Here is a 17,735-nt window from a genome sequence, read left to right on the forward strand (position 1 = left end):
ACCCTGTTCTAGAAGGAAGACATCAGAAGAGGCGCTGGCAAACGAAACCGACGGCTGAGAGTTCAGACTAGATGGTCAGGAATAGAGACGAGAAACCCACGGAACGCCTAGTCCATGGTCACACAGGGGTCCCAGCTTCCCGTGGCTGACACGGACGACAGAGCACCAAGAGCGCTGTCCATCTCTCCTTTATTTCAGCCTCTGAATGGCCCTTTCAGCTCGGGCTCCCCCTTTGCCATGGAGAAGACCATGAAGACGGATGCAGCGGAAGCCTTAGAGCTCAGTGAGAAGCTGGTGTGTGGATGTGGCGGCCCCCCTCCCCCCCTTTCTGCCCAGCACTGACTGTTAGCCACAGGATCATTTACTGCCAGGCTGAGCCATATTGACTCGTTCCACTAACTCGGCAAGACCCGGCTGCCACTCAGCATGGGTCGGGAACCAGCACACAGCCCAGTTCCCGGGGAGCCCCACCATTAGAACGAGTATTAATTTCTGTTGTCACTTCCCATCCATTCTGGAAAAGACGTGGCTGTCGGGTAGGGGAGGATGAAAGGCCCAACTGCAGTCACACACATTTGCTTCCCGCGGGCTGCAAAGCATGAGCTAGATTCAGACACCAGCATCGCCACGTGCCGCCCCCGACGCAGCTCTCACCAGCCACCCATCTCCTTGCAGTACACGGACATGATCAAGACGCTCGGCAGCCTGATGAACATCAAGGACATGTCCAGCCACATGTCCCTGAAGCACCTGTCCCCGAAAGAGCGGGAGAGGGTCAACCACCTCCGACAGAAGGACCTGGACCTGGTGTTTGATAAGATCACTCAGCTCAAGACCCGGCTTCAGAGGAAAGAGGAGCTCGTGAGGGGATACGAATGGGAACTGGAGCAGCTCAGGTACCCATCCCCTGGCTGAGCATGGACTCCTGCCGGGCTGGGGCAGGACAGAGGGCTCGACGCAGATTAAGTAATAGCACCAGTTGGGGGAGGGCCATGCCTCTCTAGCCTGTCTGCTCTCAATGAGCGGGCTACACCCGTTAGAACCTTGTGAGGTGGGTGCAGCTCAGACAGCAGAGTTTGCCCAGCATGCACGAAGCACCGGGCTCCAGCCCGAGCAGTGCACAAGAGTTGAGATGGCCACTCATACCTAGAATCCCAGCACTCGCTGAAGGATCAGGAGTTCAAGGTCACCCTGTACTGCACAGCAAGTTCCGAGCCAGCCTGTGCAACATCCAGGCCTGTCTCAATATAGCAGAAGGCTGAACGTGATCTGATAGGTAAAGCACGTGTCCCACAAGCGTTAGGAGCCGAGTCTGAATCCTCATCCAAGCAGTAGTAGGTGCATCCATAATTCCAGTGCTCCTACAGGAAGATGGGAGGCAGAGATCGGAGAATTCACTGTTCTGGACACAAGCAGCAAATCAACAAAGAGATCCTGCCTTAAACAAGGTGGAAGGCAAGGACGCATACCTGATGTTGTCCTCTGACCTCCACGCAAGCATGCCCACATCCACACAAACGAGTGTATGCACGCACACAGGCACGCATGCACACACACACATGCACACACATATACACACATACATATACACATACACATACATACATACACATACACACATACATATACACATACACATACATACATACACATACATACATACACACACAGGCACGCATGCACACACACATGCACACACATATACACACATACACACATACGCACTTACACATACATACATACATATACATACATACACACAGGCACGCGTGCGCACACACACATGCACACACAAATACACACATATATACACACATACACACTTACACATACATACATACATATACACACATACATACATACACACAGGCACGAGTACACACACACATGCACACACATATACACACATACATACACACACACACTTACACATACATACATACATACACACACACAGGCACACGTGCACACACATATATATACACATACACACACATACACACATATATACACACACACATATACGCATACATACACACACATACATACAAATACACACACATACACACAAATCTTGATTTAGCACTTGCGTGACTTTGAGGGTGCATCATTTCCCCAAGACTTGCGGGGCCCCACCCACACCCCTGAAGCATGGGGGAAGGCCAGCAACGCTTACAAACCACCCCATGCTGTGCATGCTCAACGTTTTCTGCCCTCTACCCCCCAAGTCTTTGTCACTATCTCATAAGTCAAACTCGTAGGAAAGGATCTAGAGAGGTTGGGGTCTTGAAGGCGAGTGGGGACGGTCAGGGGGAAAGGGACTTTGTTTCTCTGCGCACCCAGGCATAGCAAAGTGTCCGTTCAGATGTACCAGACACAGGTAGCGAAGCTGGAGGACGATATCCACAAAGAGGCCGAGGAAAAGGCGCTGCTGAAGGAGGCCCTGGACCGCACAGAGCAGCAGCTAAGCCAGGAAAAGAGACTCAACAGGGCCTTCAAGCAGCAGAAGGTGAGCCACCTGGCCCCTGAGATGGGACAACTGGGCATGAGTTCAAGGCCAGCCTGGTCGACATAGTGAGTTCAAGGCCAGTCAAGGATACGTAGAGAGACCCTGTCTCAAAAAAAAAATATGGTAGGACAGCCCTGGGAGGAACCCCCTTGCCAAGTGCAGGCAGTGGTAGAATAGCTTTTGTGGCCAACAGACATAGTCAGACTCAGAACTCCACCACCTGCTTCGAGACCTTACGCATGTTCTTAACCTCACTGAAGCCCAGCGTGCATCTTACTGCCTGTAATTACATCTATTCATTTCCTCGCCAGTACACGTGTGGGCGTGCATGTGCTACAGTGTGCGTGTGGATGTCAGAGGACAGTTTTCAGGAGTCAGTTCTTTCCTTCCACCGTGCGAGTTTGGGGATCAAACCCAGGTTGTCAGGCTGGGCAGTAGACGCCGTGACCCACCCAGCCATCTCGGCAGCCCCCTCCACTCTTGCTAAGACAATACAGACCCCAGGCTCAGATAAGGCTGGTGAGAAAATTAATCACTACCACCATCTCTTCGTGACCCTCCTCAGGCTAGACCCTGGGCTCAGTCTGCACCACACAGACGTGGTCATTTACTAATGCCGTTAAGAGGCGTGCCTGGTGCAGACCACGAGCCTGACTTTTTTACAGATGAGAAAACGGAGCCTCAGTGGACTGAGAGACCGGGGCTGGGGGATGTAGCTCATTTGATTGAATGCTTGCCCGGAACGCTCACAGCCTTGGGTCAGACCACCAGCACTGCATAAGCTGGGTTTGGTGATTCGCGCTGGTGAGCCCAGCACTCAGGAGGTGGAGAGGGAAAGACTAAGACTTCATAGCCAGGTTTGGGGACCCCCCCCAACCGGGAGCCACATGAGATGAATCCAGTGAGACAGTGCTGAGAGGTTTGCCCAGGTTAACACAGTAGCTAGTGAACAGGGCTGCATCAAGGCCCAGGTCTCCCCTGATTCCTGTGCTGTATGCTGGGCTGGTTGTAAGGATCCCGTTGTAATTATCATCTCTTGACTTTGGGCCTTTGTGTTTATGTGCGCCCATGCACACATGCATGTGTGTGCCTATGAGTGTTTGCATATATATGACTCTGTAAGTGTTCAAACATGCAGGACAAGGGACACAGTTGAATCCGCGTGCGTGTGCGTAACCGTGACAGTGTGTCGGCGTTTGCTTAAGCATATACATTGACTCTTGTGATGTGATTCCTGTGTGTGTGTGTGTGTGTGTGTGTGTGTGTGTGTGTGTGTGTGTTGTGTGTGGTTGAGCTCTAAGGAGGCCAGCTATGAAACATGATGCCCTGGAAGCACTATGGGGGCGGTCAACCCCCAACCCCAATGAAAGCAGCCTCAAATATGACTGCTTATGCCCATTCCCCTGTCCCAAGCCACCACATGTGTGTACCATGGAATACCTCAGACCAGAGGTGAAGTTTTGTCAGGGGTGGGGGTGGGGATGTATGTGTGCAGCTTTTGCACTGAGCCCCATCAAGGGCAGCTAGAGCAAATAGGAGGTTGGACTGCCAGGGCACCCACTCCTTCCCAAGGTGCCCCCTAGGATTTGTCAGCCCAATCCCTCAAGAACAGACACAAAACCATAGACCAGGACCTCAAAGGGCCCCCAGCAGCCCATTGTGGTGTGCTGGCTGAAAGTGTAAGAACCTGAGGATTTGCATAATCAATGTCACATGCATTATTCACGAGCTGCCTCATTCATACACAATGCAGCTGGCCAGCCTGTTGGCACCAGACGACATCCTGCGCGGAGCACGGGCGGGCGGGCGTGGTGCGGGCGCAGGCTCGGGCGCGGGCGAGTGGGGGGGGTGACCCAAAATGGCACAGTTCAGCCTGCAGCAGGGGGTCCCAGCAGAGCTAGGGCTGCAAATTCCCAGGCTTTAAGGTGTGGAGAGATAGATGGAGCTGCAGCTCAGCCACACTGTGCTGGTAGAGGTCACGCTCCGCTCAAGCTCACGTGTACCCGCCCTCCGAGCCGGGTGCGCCTGCGCCACGCCGCACCTGCGGCTGAGTTCCACAGCTTGCAAGGGGCTCTATCCAGGGCCAAGAGGCTCAGAGAAGAGCTGAGACTGACAAAGGGTCGCAGTGCCTGGCAGCCCACCAAGCCCTCTGCTCCACGGTCCCTGTAACTTCTCCACTCTAGTCTCCTGGCCGCCTCTGAGTGCCGTGAAAGTGGTGGGTCTCGTTCCAGGGCTGTGGTTTTCATACAAGTCCCGTAGCTCTCCATACCGTTAGAAACCCCTGTTTTCTAGAGAAAAGAAGTTCTAAACCGTCTGTCCATTCTAGGAGTGCATTTTCATTTAAAGGGGGAGAGGGGCAGGGGAAGTTGGGTAGAAGGTGGTGGTACCTGTTCTTTCTGCCATGACTCAGAGTTTGAGGCCAACCTGGTCTATAAAAGTGAAACCCTGATTTCAAGGGAAGGGGATCTTAAAGGAAAATCCACTTTCTTTCCAAAGTTATGTTTATTTTAATTTTTATCAAAGAGGCTTGACAGTTTTTCCAAGTTCCCTCTGTAATGTTGTAAAGATGGACTGGTTGAGGCCCTGGGCAAGGATGTTTCCCATCCGAGGCTTTCGAACCATTCTCCTTTAGAACAGACAGACAGACGGACACAGATACACGTGCATACACCAGTACGGTTGTAATATTTGAGTGCCTCTTTCCAATACAGGACTTCCCAGAGTCGAAAGCCATGCCTCCGAACTAACTCTTTCCTTCCTTGCTTTTTCATTAGTGTGTAGGGCTCACACGCACACGGCACAGGGTTGTGTAAAGACTCCCCTCATGCATGTGTATGTTAACATCATGCACGCACACACACCCATCCACGCCCGTACACCCTTGAGTCAGTCCCAACCCCACAAGCCCCTTTGGTCCCCTAGACATTTTTGCTTCTACTCTCAAGTCATACATACATGCCCGATTTTATAATGTATGTTTCCAGGAAACCTAGGAAGCGCACACGAGGGAAAGCTTCCCCCTTTGGCTAACACCCTCGGCTGGGTGATAAAGCTGGTTGTCAAAAGCAAGGAAACTCTGAGTCAGACACACACAGAGCCTGAGACCTCAGGCCTCTGTCCACGGGACCATAAGTCCATGCCAGCGCTGTGTTCAGCCCTGAGCTGTTTCCACATTCCTAGAAAAGGCATCTCTCTAAGAATTAAGAGGTCGACTTTGGAGTCAAACAACAGGATCCGTGCCCACCTCTGACCCTTTGGTAGGTGGCCACTCTGGGTCTCGGCTTCTCGACAATGGCAGTGACAAACAGGACCCGCTTAGCAGGATAGTGGGGAAGGGGTACATTCAGAATGACGGCGGCACCCCTAGAAAACTCGGTACTATAGGAGGGCGAGAAAGGTAACTCCAGGCAGTCAGGGCTGGATCACTGATGCCTCCCCCACCCCGCCCCCAGCTGGGAGCCCAGCAACCCCCCCGGCTGTTTCCTGCCCCCCTCCCCACCAGAAGCTGGCAGCCCTTTTTGTCCAGCATTCTTTTCTAGCTGGTGAATGCAGCTGGGGCTGTGGCCAAGAGAGAGCAGATACTTTCCGTGAATGGCTCAGATGGGAATTTTCAATAGAAAGCCTTTAAACACTGGGGAGCTGCCCTCTGAGAAGCCCAGGAGCCCTTTCCCGGGCCTTCATCGGGGCTGGAAGTGTGAGAACAGCTGCTCTCAGCGGCTTGGTTGGCCAGGGGAGCAAACTTCACTTCCTTCCAGGCTCCAGCCTGTCAAATTCCAGCCCAGAGGTTTGCTCGCTGCTTTTAGGAGTGGTCTCAGCTAGGCTGAAACCCCCCCCCAACCCCTCCCATGTCATTCATTTAGATTCGTCATCTTCAGGATGAGACTAGACGCCCTTGTCGTCACCGACATCCTTATCCTGTTAAACTCGGTTTTCTAAGGTTGGCTTGGGCCCAGAGTTGTCTGGCCCTTCTACTACTCCTCTGTCCCACTGTGGCCAAAGAGTAGAAACTGGTAGACGTAGACATTGGGCAGATGAGATTGGCTCCTTGGGTAAAGGTGCTTGCTAACAAGCTTTGCAGCATAAGTTCGAATCCCAGGACCCACATAGAGGAAGGAAGAAGAGAATGGGTTATCCTCAGTCCTCCACAGGAGCTTATGGCTTCGCAGATGCTAAATAAATAAACAAATACAGGAGCTGGGGGTTTAGCTCAGTGGTAGAGCGCTTGCCTAGCAAGCGCAAGGTCCTGGGTTCGGTCCCCAGCTCCGAAAACAAAAACAAAAACAAAAATAAACAAAAAAAACTCAATAAACAAATACAATAAACAATGTTCTTAAGAAGTCATCAGATATGTCAGATGGGAAGGAATGGGGAGCGGCAGGGACAGAAGGCTGAAAAAAAAATACAGGGCAAGTGGTACCGTGAATGAGGGAAAAGTGAAGAGGAACCAGGTTCCACCCTCCCGCAGGCCTCTTCTGAAGCGTTGGGCAGTGAGCCGTAGCATCTCCCAGAAGCCCCCATCGCTAAGCCCCAGAGTGGAACAGGAAAGAGTGGACTAAACGCTCTCTCCCTCGCCTGGTTTCTTCATTCAGGATCGAGTAGAGGATCAGGAGCAGAGAAACTCATCCTGCAGCTGCCCCTTCAAAGACAATGAAAAACAGGTAGGAAGAGGCCATGTCAGACGGCCGCTGGCAGAGTAGCTCCCTTGCAAGGGTGAGGGCCCTGGGCAATGAAGGGCAGCCCACACTGCCCAGGGACACCGGTACCTCCTCCCTGTCCTCCCTCCCAGCCTCGCCCTGACCGCTGCCTCCTGGCACATTGGACAGAGGACCTAGGAGACAGGCACATGTGTTTCTAACTCAGGGTCCCAAAGCGAAGGAAATCCCAGGGCACTTTTGGCCAGTGAAAAAAAGACATCTCCGATACTAAATGGCTTAGGATTTGGAGAAAAGATAAAAGGGAGTGAGTGGGGAACCCCAAGACTTCTTTCCTAAGGAGGGAGTGCATGAGTTGGGGTACGAAGTGGAACCCAGAATGGGGGCCTAAGTTCCTGACTACAGCAACTTTCATGCTCGCATGTGAGCGGTTTCCATCGGGCTCCCTGGCACCCTGGCACTCCGTTGCAAACAGAGATCCAGCTTGGTCCCTGGTTCACCAAGTCCTCCAAATACAGTGCACGAGCTGTCCCCAGTGTTTTCAGAACAGGGATCCCCCAGAGCATTCCCCCAGGGGGGCTCATGTGACAGGATGTACCACATCCCAAAAAGCAGCCTCGGTGGAAAGGCAGCCTTAGTGTCCACCGAGTCACAACTGAGAGCAGATCTCCATGTCCTGGAACCCTGTGAGTCCAGCTCCCCAGCTCTGCCCGGTCTTCAGGGCCCAGCTATCCACCACTCAGCCTTCATTCACAAATGGATCAGGCTTCCTCTGAGTCCTTGGGTCCCTTGAAAGAGATGCCCCCCCAACCCAGAGTAGCTTCACTTCATCTAACTTATAGGCCAGCATACTCGGGCTGGGTTTGCTGGAGAGAGGAGAACACGGGGAAAGAGGAAGGCACACAAACAAGGCCTTGGGCTACAGGTCAGTCCTTGCCTAGTTTGCGAAGAGCCTTGAGTTCTTTCCCCAGTACTTAAAACAGAAGCTTAAGGAAGGTTTAAATGGCTGCTTCATAATACCTAAGACTCCAGATGATACAAGCCTGGTCCCTGTCCCTCTAACCACATTCGTGACTCTGTGTGTGTGTGTGTGTGTGTGTGTGTTCTCGTGCGTGTGCGTGCACGCAGCCTCCAAAGCCAGAGAAAGGCATGGAATACTGGGACGTTCTGGGGTTGGAGCTACAGACCGGTGGTCATAAGCCTCCGCCGTGGATGCTTATTCAGTGCTCTCAGTAGGAGCAAGTGCTCCTCCTCCTCCCAGCCTCTCTCCAGCCCCGAGATAAACAGAGAACAGCTGCAAGCTGGACACCTTCTAAGTACAAAATACCCAGAGGGCAACTGTCAGCTAAACTCAGGCCCCAAAGAGTTCCGGGGACAGTTGTTTTGAGAAATTGGAAGAGACTGGGGAACATTCACTCTCCTTCTCCCAAGAGACTGTCTCCCTCCCTCCCTCCCTCTCTCCATGCCTCTCTCCCTCCCTGCCCCCTCCTTCCTTCCTTCCCTGGGTATGGGGAAAGCCAGGTGGGGTTACCAGTGGGAGGGAAAAGTGAAATGGGACACTCAGGACGGAACCCACAGCCCCTCACCTCCTGGGAAAACACTGTGTTACCAAGCCACACCCCCGGCCTTTCGAATTTCAGATAAACAACATAGCAGTTTAGTCTAAGTATTGCCCCAAATATCAGATGGAGATATATTTTCATAGAGATGTGCTCTCATTATGACGTTTGGATGGACTTGGACACCGTTTCTCTGGCAGCCCACCAATGGGTATTGACAGAAAAACCAGCTTGGTGCCAAGGAGGGCGGCCCAGAAGCAGCTGTCAGGAACAGCTGCCCACGGATGGCTTCCACTGCTCGGGAGAGTGTCTCGTTGGCTTGCGATTTTGGTTGTGGTATTTTGTTTGTTTGTTTGTTTGTTTGTTTGGGGAGAGTTTTTTGTTTGTTTGTTTTACTTTTAAAGAAATATCTCAGTATGCTAGATTTCTAGTTTCTCTGGAGACAAGAACATGAGACCCACAATCCATAAAAATGCCACCTCCCAGACCCCTTAGGAAGGACTCAGGATCCTGGTTCACAGCTCACCACAACTCGTCCCCCTTTTCTTACACCCAAAGCCCTGAAGGCACGAGTTTCTGAAACACACGGGTTTCAGAGCTCTCCGGGAATTCCCTCTCCCTAGCACCATTCAGTTTACCCGCTGACTTCTGAACAGGAGGCCGCAGCTCCCTCTGTCACCTTGGTATCCTCTGTACCTCTGAAGGGTCTTTCTTCTGGGAACTACCCCTAAGGGCCGGAAGACAGCAGGGTCAATAGTTCTGAATCAGAATGGCATGTCAGACTGGGGTGTGAGTGACTTCCCAACAGGCGATAAATACCTGAGGAGCAGGGTAGCCACTATGGTCTCCTTAACACCTGTACTGTGGGGACATCTGCACCCTCTGCCCTCCCCGGTACTGCAAGCCCCCCCTGCACCCCTCCCCAGCTGCCAGCAGAAGCCATTTTGCCTGAGAGAGACTTCAGCCCGCCGGCCAGTCTCCTCCTAGCTAGAATCTAAACAGAGATCCCCGAGAGGCAAAGCACCTTCGAACCCCCCCAAAACAGAACCCCCTACTGCCGGCCTATATGTCACTCCCCGCCCCCACCCCCACAAGGGCCCGACATTCCAAATAGGTAAATCCTACATAGAGAAGAAGGCAGTACAGGTCTAAACTACATGTCGCTGTCCTTTCTGTATTAGAGACGCATATTCGTAGAGATGGTCAAGAGAAAGATGCAGGACTCGAGTCTCCAGGTGAGCCAGAGAGAGGGCGAAACAGTCCGTTAGCAGTTCCTCACATCCGCTGGGAGCCATGCTTTCGGTAGTGTGGGACGAGGAATGGCAGCTCATTCCCTTCCAAGGCTGGGGTTATCCTAGCCTACAGAGGAGGGGTCTGAGGATCAGAGACTGTGTGAGTCTCAAGCCACACGATTAACGAGGACGCCTCCATGGAGCCCAGCACAGGTAGGAGATATCGGATGTTCCTTACTGTCTTTCGGGGTGTACAATTGCCACAGTTCGGGTGCACGTTTCTCTCAAATTCCGAGGGAACATCACCTAAAATCATCTTTTCTCAAAAGAGCTGAGAACCGAGACTATGACATTTTAAATATCCTGAGGTGTCACAGCTGTGATCCAGCCCTTCCTGGAATCGCCCCAATCCACACTCCGCCTCGCGGAAGCCCGGGGCTAGACTCACTTCCTCTGCACACGAGAAAGGAGATGAATCTGTCCGTATTTGGGGGGGCACAGATGAAGGAGGTGCAGTGCCCGTCACCCTCAACAGACTGGGGAGCTTCCGTAGAGCTTCAGGGATCACGACTCAGGCTAAACCAGGTTTCACAGCATCAGTGACGAAGAGCAGACCGGTTCATAAAGCAGGAGTTGGAGGTTTTAGATTTTCCTCAAGATATTTTCAAACAGGCTTTAGCACGAGGACTGGGAGAAATAGAAGTGCTTAAGCATACCCCATGTGTGCATCCACTCAACGAGAGTCCCAGCTCTCTCTGTGGTTTATGACTGTCATACACAGGACTTTGGGTGGGGCTTGAGTAGACCGTCTTATCACCGAGTGGTCCCTAAGAGACAAATGACAGGATTATAGTCGATAAGGTGAAAGGCTAACCTACGGGGAGGCCAGGATATCCTGCTGTTAATAGAGTTGAGTTTTGTTTGCGAATCTGAGGCAACGTCTGGGGAAAGCATGAGACCCTACCCAGGGTCAAACACACACAGGCCTTAAACTATTAAAGGAACTAAACGACGAAAGGAATATTGACTGTAGGCTGGCAGCCTTGACAGTAAACGTTGGTTGTGCTGGAACATTTTTTTTTTTTTTTTGAGACAGGGTCTCACCACATAACCTCAGCTGGCCTAGAACTCACAATGTGTACACCAGGTTAGCCTTGAATTTACAGAGATCCACCTGCCTCTGTCTCCTTAGGAGAGGCATGTGCCACCATGCTTGGTCATCAGGGATATTTTTAAAGATCAAAAGTCTCTTCCTTAATAGCTTTATCCCCAAACAGAGTGTGCCCTGGTGGGTGGGATCCCTTAGATCTGAGACCTTTGCCTACTCCAAAGTAGACCGGTGAAGGGGCTTGTCATTCATCCATAAACAGGAAGGAGATGCGGCTAGGTTTTGTCTAAGAACTGCCTCAGGTTGTAAGGGAACAGAGCTATCTAGAGGGCCTGGCTATCCTGGGAATGTCACATCTCTCTGACATGGAGATGCTGGAATGTCAGGTGTCCTCTGGGCCATGGAGAGTGGGACAAAGCACACTTCTCTGGGAATGCAGCGATCCCACTTGCAGCTATGAAGGCATCGATACAAGGTTTGGGGTCTAGGATGACATGGTGCAGACAGACTTGCTCCAGACTTCTTGCAGATTGTTACTGGGTCCCCCCCCTCGAATGCCCAGAGTCCTGGGGGAGAGAGTCAGTATGCCCCTGGAAGGGACAGAGGCAGTGAGGGCTCCTCCAGGCTTGCCCACTCATGGGTCCCTCATAATACTTTGGAAATGCCTCCTCTTATCTGCCCTCCAAGTTGCCGTGGACCTGTTTTCTTCCCCTTGTGGCCAGCAGTCTTTTGCCATCATTTGTGGGATATATGCCAAAGTGAACATTTTTCCTAGTTTCCTATGTTTTAAAACATCCAGAGATGTGCTAATTGCCTAGGCTGGGCTACCATGCTGCTGAACATGAAGGGGGAGGAGTGAACCATGAGGTCCCACCCTGGGACAGACATGAGCTGAGAGCCTGGGATGTGGCAGGTGACACAGGCAAGGGGGTTAATCATACATCCCTGAAGGGGCAATGTCACCACCAAAGGGGCAGGCATGAAATTTTTATGTATGAATCACACACACATTTGAGTTTAATATACATGCATGCACGCATGTACAACACACACACACACACACACATGCATGCATGCACACACACATGTCCCTGCACAGGTTAGGCATCCCTGATCTAAAGATCTAAAATGCAAGCTTCCTTAGCACAGCCATGGTATATGTGTATATGTATATATCCATGCACAAGCATAATACATATATGTGTTCATGAACACCATACCATTTTCATATATGTGAGAGGGGTGAGGGAAGATATCCACTGTGTTAGCCAGGGATAATAATAACGTTGGATTGACAAGGAAGTCCCACCAGAACACTCATAAAAACTTGCCTGCCTGGCTTAGCCCTGGGAATATTTTGTAACTGCTGTTAAGCAAATACGAGTGCTAATAATTGCTTTGGTCAAAGTACTGTGAAGGCAAAAGTCAGTGGGCAGAGCTCCAGAGCCTCTTTCAAGGGGTCCCTCCCAGTCTGTGGCAGCAGAGGTCTGTGGGGAGACAGGCTGAGGCACCAGCGGCTGCTTGGGAGTGGGCTGGGCCTCGCGGTTTGCCAGGACAAAAGCAGCCCAGTGTATAATTTCCACCTGGGCTGCACTGTTGTAGACTGGCTTCTGTCCCTTAGAGTGTGTTCTGTGATCCCAAAGATGTCAAACTGAACCCTGTCTGGAGTTCATCTCAGGCTGGTCTCTGCCAAGGCTCCTCCCCTTCCTGTTCACGTTAGCGTGTCCAAAGCCTACCTCTTTCCCCCCTTCCCCCCACCCCGGGGGTCAGTGGCCACAGCTGCCTTCCCTTGTCAAGCCAAATAGACAGAAAGTCCCTTTCCCACACTCGTGGCAGACCCAGGGGTGGCACCGCCGGGCTCTATTTTTAATGAGCAGAGCTTTCTGGCTCTGGTGCCGCAACAGGTTGGGGCAGGGACATTTGGGAGCCATCTGCGGGTGGCAGTTTCCCTGAAAAACCCAGAGAAAGAAGCATGGAGGGAAGACCTCTCAGCAGGAAGACCATCCTGGTTGCTGCCTGTTTTCTTCCTCCCTGAGTAGCCTGCTATGCTGATCTCAGGCTCTCTCCCCCTGAGCAGATTCTGAATGTAGGCTCTCAGAACACATTCAAGGACCAGGATGGTAGGTAGCACACATCCATAATCCCAGCATTTGGGATGTGTAGGCAGGAGGATTAGGAATTCAAGGCTAGCCTGGGCTATCTCACTATTTCAAGGCTAGCCTGGACTACATACCCTGTCTTTAAAAAAAACAAAAACAAAAACAAAAAAACCCAGGGGGCTAGAGTTGGCTCAGTAGATAGGAACATCTGCTGCTCTTGCAGAGGACCTGGGTTCAATTCCCAACACCCACATAGTGGCTCACAAGTGTCACTAATGAGATGTATCCAAGACATCCCACACGCTCTTGTGACCGTGTCTGGCATCAGGCATGCATTTGGTGCCGTACATGCACGAAAGCAAAATACTCATAGCATCAAATAATAAAATTACTTAAAACAAAACAAACACTTAAGGCTCCCATCTGCCACTGGTTTGGGCCTCCCAAGGCTAATTTCAAAGCTGTCCTCAAGCAAACACCGAGGTGGCTTTTTCTATTTCCAGAGACTTGTGAGGTAGCCTCACAAGTTACAGCGCTTGACACTAAGCCTCAGGTCCTGAGTCTAGTCCCCAGTACTCACAAGGTAGAAATAACAAGTTGTCCCCAGACTGTAATGTATATCATGTCATACACACACCCAAAGAAATAAAACATAATTTTAAAAAAAAAAAAACGGGCTGGAGAGATGGCTCAGCGGTTAAGAGCACTGACTGCTCTTCCATAGGTCCTGAGTTCAAATCCCAGCAACCACATGGTGGCTCGCAACCATCTGTAATGAGATCTGATGCCCTCTTCTGGTGTGTCTGAAGACAGCTACAGTGTACTTATATATAATAAATAAATGAATTAAAAAAAATAAAACAAAAACTTCCCAGAATGACTCCACTGGTCTCTGAAAAAGACAGACCCCACAGCCTGGTCTCCATGTGACAGAAGAAGAAAATGGAGTGCGTAGGGAGGTGTTATACAGTGGCCGCTGAAACTCACCTTACCAACAAGCTCCCCCTTGCCTCAGGTGTACATGCATCCTGATGGTTTGAATCAAATACGTATAGGAGACAGTAGGAAGCAAACACCCTGTTAGACAGGAACTCAAAAGGCTGACATAGCCACAGTGCAGAGTGTGCAAGCAAGAGGCCTTCTGGAGAGGTGGTTACCTACTCACAGAGAGAGAGATGTAGATTCACAGGGAGATGGGCCTCCTGTGAAAAACCAAGGGAGAGGGGTTGGGGATTTAGCTCAGTGGTAGAGCGCTTGTCTAGCAAGCGCAAGGCCCTGGGTTCAGTCCCCAGCTCTGAACAAAAGAAAAGAAAAAAAAAACAAAAAAACAAAAAAAAAAACCAAGGGAGAGGACTGGATACTGTTGATACACACGCATGCGCGCACGCACACACACACACACACACACACACACACACACACGCACACACGGGAGCGTGCCATGCATGCACACTGTCCACTACCACATCTCTGCAGACCTCCTCTCCCCAGTCATGTGACAGAAAGCAAGTGAAAGACCTCAGAGCCCGTAAATCCCCAATCCTGGGAGAGATTGTCATCCAAGAAGCCCAGCTGTGACGTGGAGCAGCGTCCGGTCTGTGGCCACTATGGTGTGTCCCCTTGCTAAGGGAAAAGGACTCAGGCATGAGGGCCTCCTGGAGAGTCTGCCATGTTCTCCTGCCAAGCCACTAGAGCCATGGGACACCTCTTCCAGACCCGTGACAGCTCAGAGGGAGAAATGCCACCCCAGGAGTAGGAAACCCCACTCCAGGGAGCAGCTCCTAGCACAGACCCCAGTTTCAAAACATCCGATGTAAACTGGGGGGAGAGAGAGAGCACAATCCCACGTACTGGGAAGGGTGCATGGAAGCATGAGGCTCATCCCCACGGAACATGGCAATGACTGAGGATTGTCCCACTTTCTCACGTCTACACGTGTGTGTTTTACATTTTAGTTCAGAAACGCTGCACAGGGGTCTGGAATCATCAATCGCCAGTTGAGAGCTCGTGCCATTCTGGCAGAGGACTGAGTTTGATTCCCAGCATCCATATCCGGCCTCTCACAGCTGCCTGTGACCCCAGCTTCCAGGGGAACCTGACACCTCTAGCCTCCCCAGACACCTGTACATACATGTGCTCATACACATACAGACACGCACACAGGCATGATTGAAAAATAAAGTGAATCTTTTCTTAAAATTGCATCGGCCATCTGAGGCTCTGACTGCATTGACAGATTTCGTGTGTCTGTTCTTTTTGTTCATTCAAGGCTGGAGCCAAGAAAGCCACCCTGAAGACAGGCCAGGAGAGAGAGATAAAGAAGGAGGTGTGCAAGCCCACCCAGAGCCTTTCATTCATTAAACCCGGCGGAAAGAACTAGAAAACGCACCGTCCCGGGGCTTCACGTGATCCTGACTCTCCAGGAACAAGTACCGAGGGACTTTTTGTAACATGTTAAATATGGATGCTTGGACGTTTTTGCCTTCTAGGTTAATATTTTCCACAGGACATTGTTTTGGACTATGTGAGGAGAAGACCTTTTAAAATTATCTATAAATGTATATAAATGCACGTATATAAATATGTTATAGCGCAGACTCCTGATGCTCGTGGATACAGTTGTTCAGTTTGGGTTCTGATGTCCCCAGGCATTGGCTCCTCCGGGGAGCTGCAAAGAGACCCAGCTGGAGCCACAAGCCGACAGGGATGCCCGAAGTACTCGGCCATAGTGTAGTGAATGTATATCTGAGTTTATTATAATAAATTTAGAATGCCAGTCAACACTGTCACTTCTGTCATCCTGACCGACATCTCTGTGGCCCTTTGTAGTCCTCAAAACATTTCTCAGTCCTCTCCCCAAGCCCTACCTTGCTGAACTCCAGAGAGGTTGGCTGACCCGCCTAGCCACTCAGCCGGTAAACGGGTCCTGCAAGGCTGATTTCATTGTGTGCGTTTGGTTGGTTGGGTTTTGTTTTGTTTGTTTTTTCAAGACAGGGTCTCTCTGTGTAGCCCTGGCTGTCCTGGAACTGTTGTTCTCTAGACCAGGCTGTCCCCAAAACTCACAGAGATCTGCCCGCCTCTGCCTCTTCAGAACTGGGACTAAGAGTGTGTACCATGATGCCCTGCTGGAAACGCGGTTTCTAATTCTGTCACATTGTCCATTCTGCTGGACAAGATGGCCCTAGTCTTCCCAGCCACTGGTGGCAGGACAGACCAGAGCACACGCACTCCATCCCTTGATGTTTACAGAGACCCTCAATTCTCCTCTCATGCCCCACCCTCTCTCCATCTACCTACCTCTTATCACTGACAGTCTTTCCTGGACAGGCAGCCAGCCACACCTGGGTGAAGAAGGAGCCGGAAGGCACAAAGTAAACTGGCTTATTATTTTTTTTAAAAGAAAGTAATAAAAATATTTTCATATTCTATTCTAATTTCATTTCTGTCTAATTTCATTCCAGACAAAGAGCAACCTAGGGGACAAAAAAAGGGGGGGTTATTTCTGTTTATTTTACCAGCGTGATGCTCACAGCCCGCCATAAGTCAGGGCAGGAACGTCAAATAGCTAGTCACATCGCTGCCACAGTTAAGAGCAGAGAGGAATGAGCGTGTGCACACTCACTCACTTGTGCTCAGCTCCTGTTCTCTACTCTCACTACAGCTCAGGTTCCCAGGCCTAGGGAATGGTGCCACCTACAGTGGGCTGAGTCTTTCCACATCAGTTAACATCAGATAAGACAAGGCCCCATAGACTGAATCTATGTCGATGACCCCTCTTTGAGGCTCTCTTCCCAGATGATTCTAGGTTGTATCAAATTTACAGTAAGTCCATTGTCCTGTATTAATTATAAAGCCAAATGTATTCTTTATGCTTGTTAAAACTTGGGGAACATAGGAGAAAAACTTTTTATGTGTTGTGTCATGAGAGGCATATCCAAAGTCAGTGAGAAAGGCGAAGTTCACTTGACCTTAAGAAGGCTCTTGAGAGGCTGGAGAGATGGTTCTGTGGTTAAAAGCACTGGCTACTTTTTAGAGAATCAGGGTTTAGTGCCCAGCACCCGCAACACAGCTCTAGCCATCTGTAACTTCAGTTCCAGGAGATCTGACGCCCTCTCTTGGCCCACACAGGAAACTGCACACACATAACACCAATAACAAAAAACAAAATGAAAAAAAATTTTTTTGGAGATATGGTTTCTCTGTATAGCCCTAGAACTCACTCTGTAGACCAGGTTGGCCTCAAAAGAAAGAAAGGCTTTTTAAAAAAAAAATCTTAACATGTGTTTCATGATCAACCTGACCTGAGCTGTGCCTGATTGTAGCACCCCAGAGGTAAGGAAGGTGGTACAGGGGTTCAAGGTCACTCTCAAGCACATTGCAAGTTTGGGGATAGCCTGGGCTACATGAGACTCTGTCTCAACAAGGAGATGGATCAGTGCTCAAACATGAGGACCTGAGTCCAAACCCCAGCACCCACGTAAAAAGCTGGGTGTATCTGCACACTTAACGGCAACCACAGTGATGGGAGGGGACAGAGGCAGGAGGATTGCCGCAACTTGCTGCCTATGGGAAAATA

At 50.7% G+C, this 17,735-nt stretch overlaps 1 protein-coding gene across 1 annotated transcript in view; it reads left to right on the plus strand.

Moving 5' to 3' along the window:
• Positions 1-16,169, plus strand: part of Fhad1 (forkhead associated phosphopeptide binding domain 1) — a 118,989-nt gene extending 102,820 nt beyond the window's left edge. Inside the window, exons 28-33 of the mRNA XM_032895089.1 lie at positions 199-294; positions 676-896; positions 2,344-2,509; positions 7,099-7,167; positions 9,902-9,955; positions 15,429-16,169. Coding sequence (XP_032750980.1) covers positions 199-294; positions 676-896; positions 2,344-2,509; positions 7,099-7,167; positions 9,902-9,955; positions 15,429-15,539 — 717 coding nt within the window. The 3' untranslated portion in view covers positions 15,540-16,169. The remainder of the gene's footprint in view (positions 1-198; positions 295-675; positions 897-2,343; positions 2,510-7,098; positions 7,168-9,901; positions 9,956-15,428) is intronic.
• Positions 16,170-17,735: the final 1,566 nt, after the last annotated feature.

This window comes from Rattus rattus, chromosome 1 (assembly GCF_011064425.1).
Source record: "Rattus rattus isolate New Zealand chromosome 1, Rrattus_CSIRO_v1, whole genome shotgun sequence".
NCBI lineage: Eukaryota > Metazoa > Chordata > Mammalia > Rodentia > Muridae > Rattus > Rattus rattus.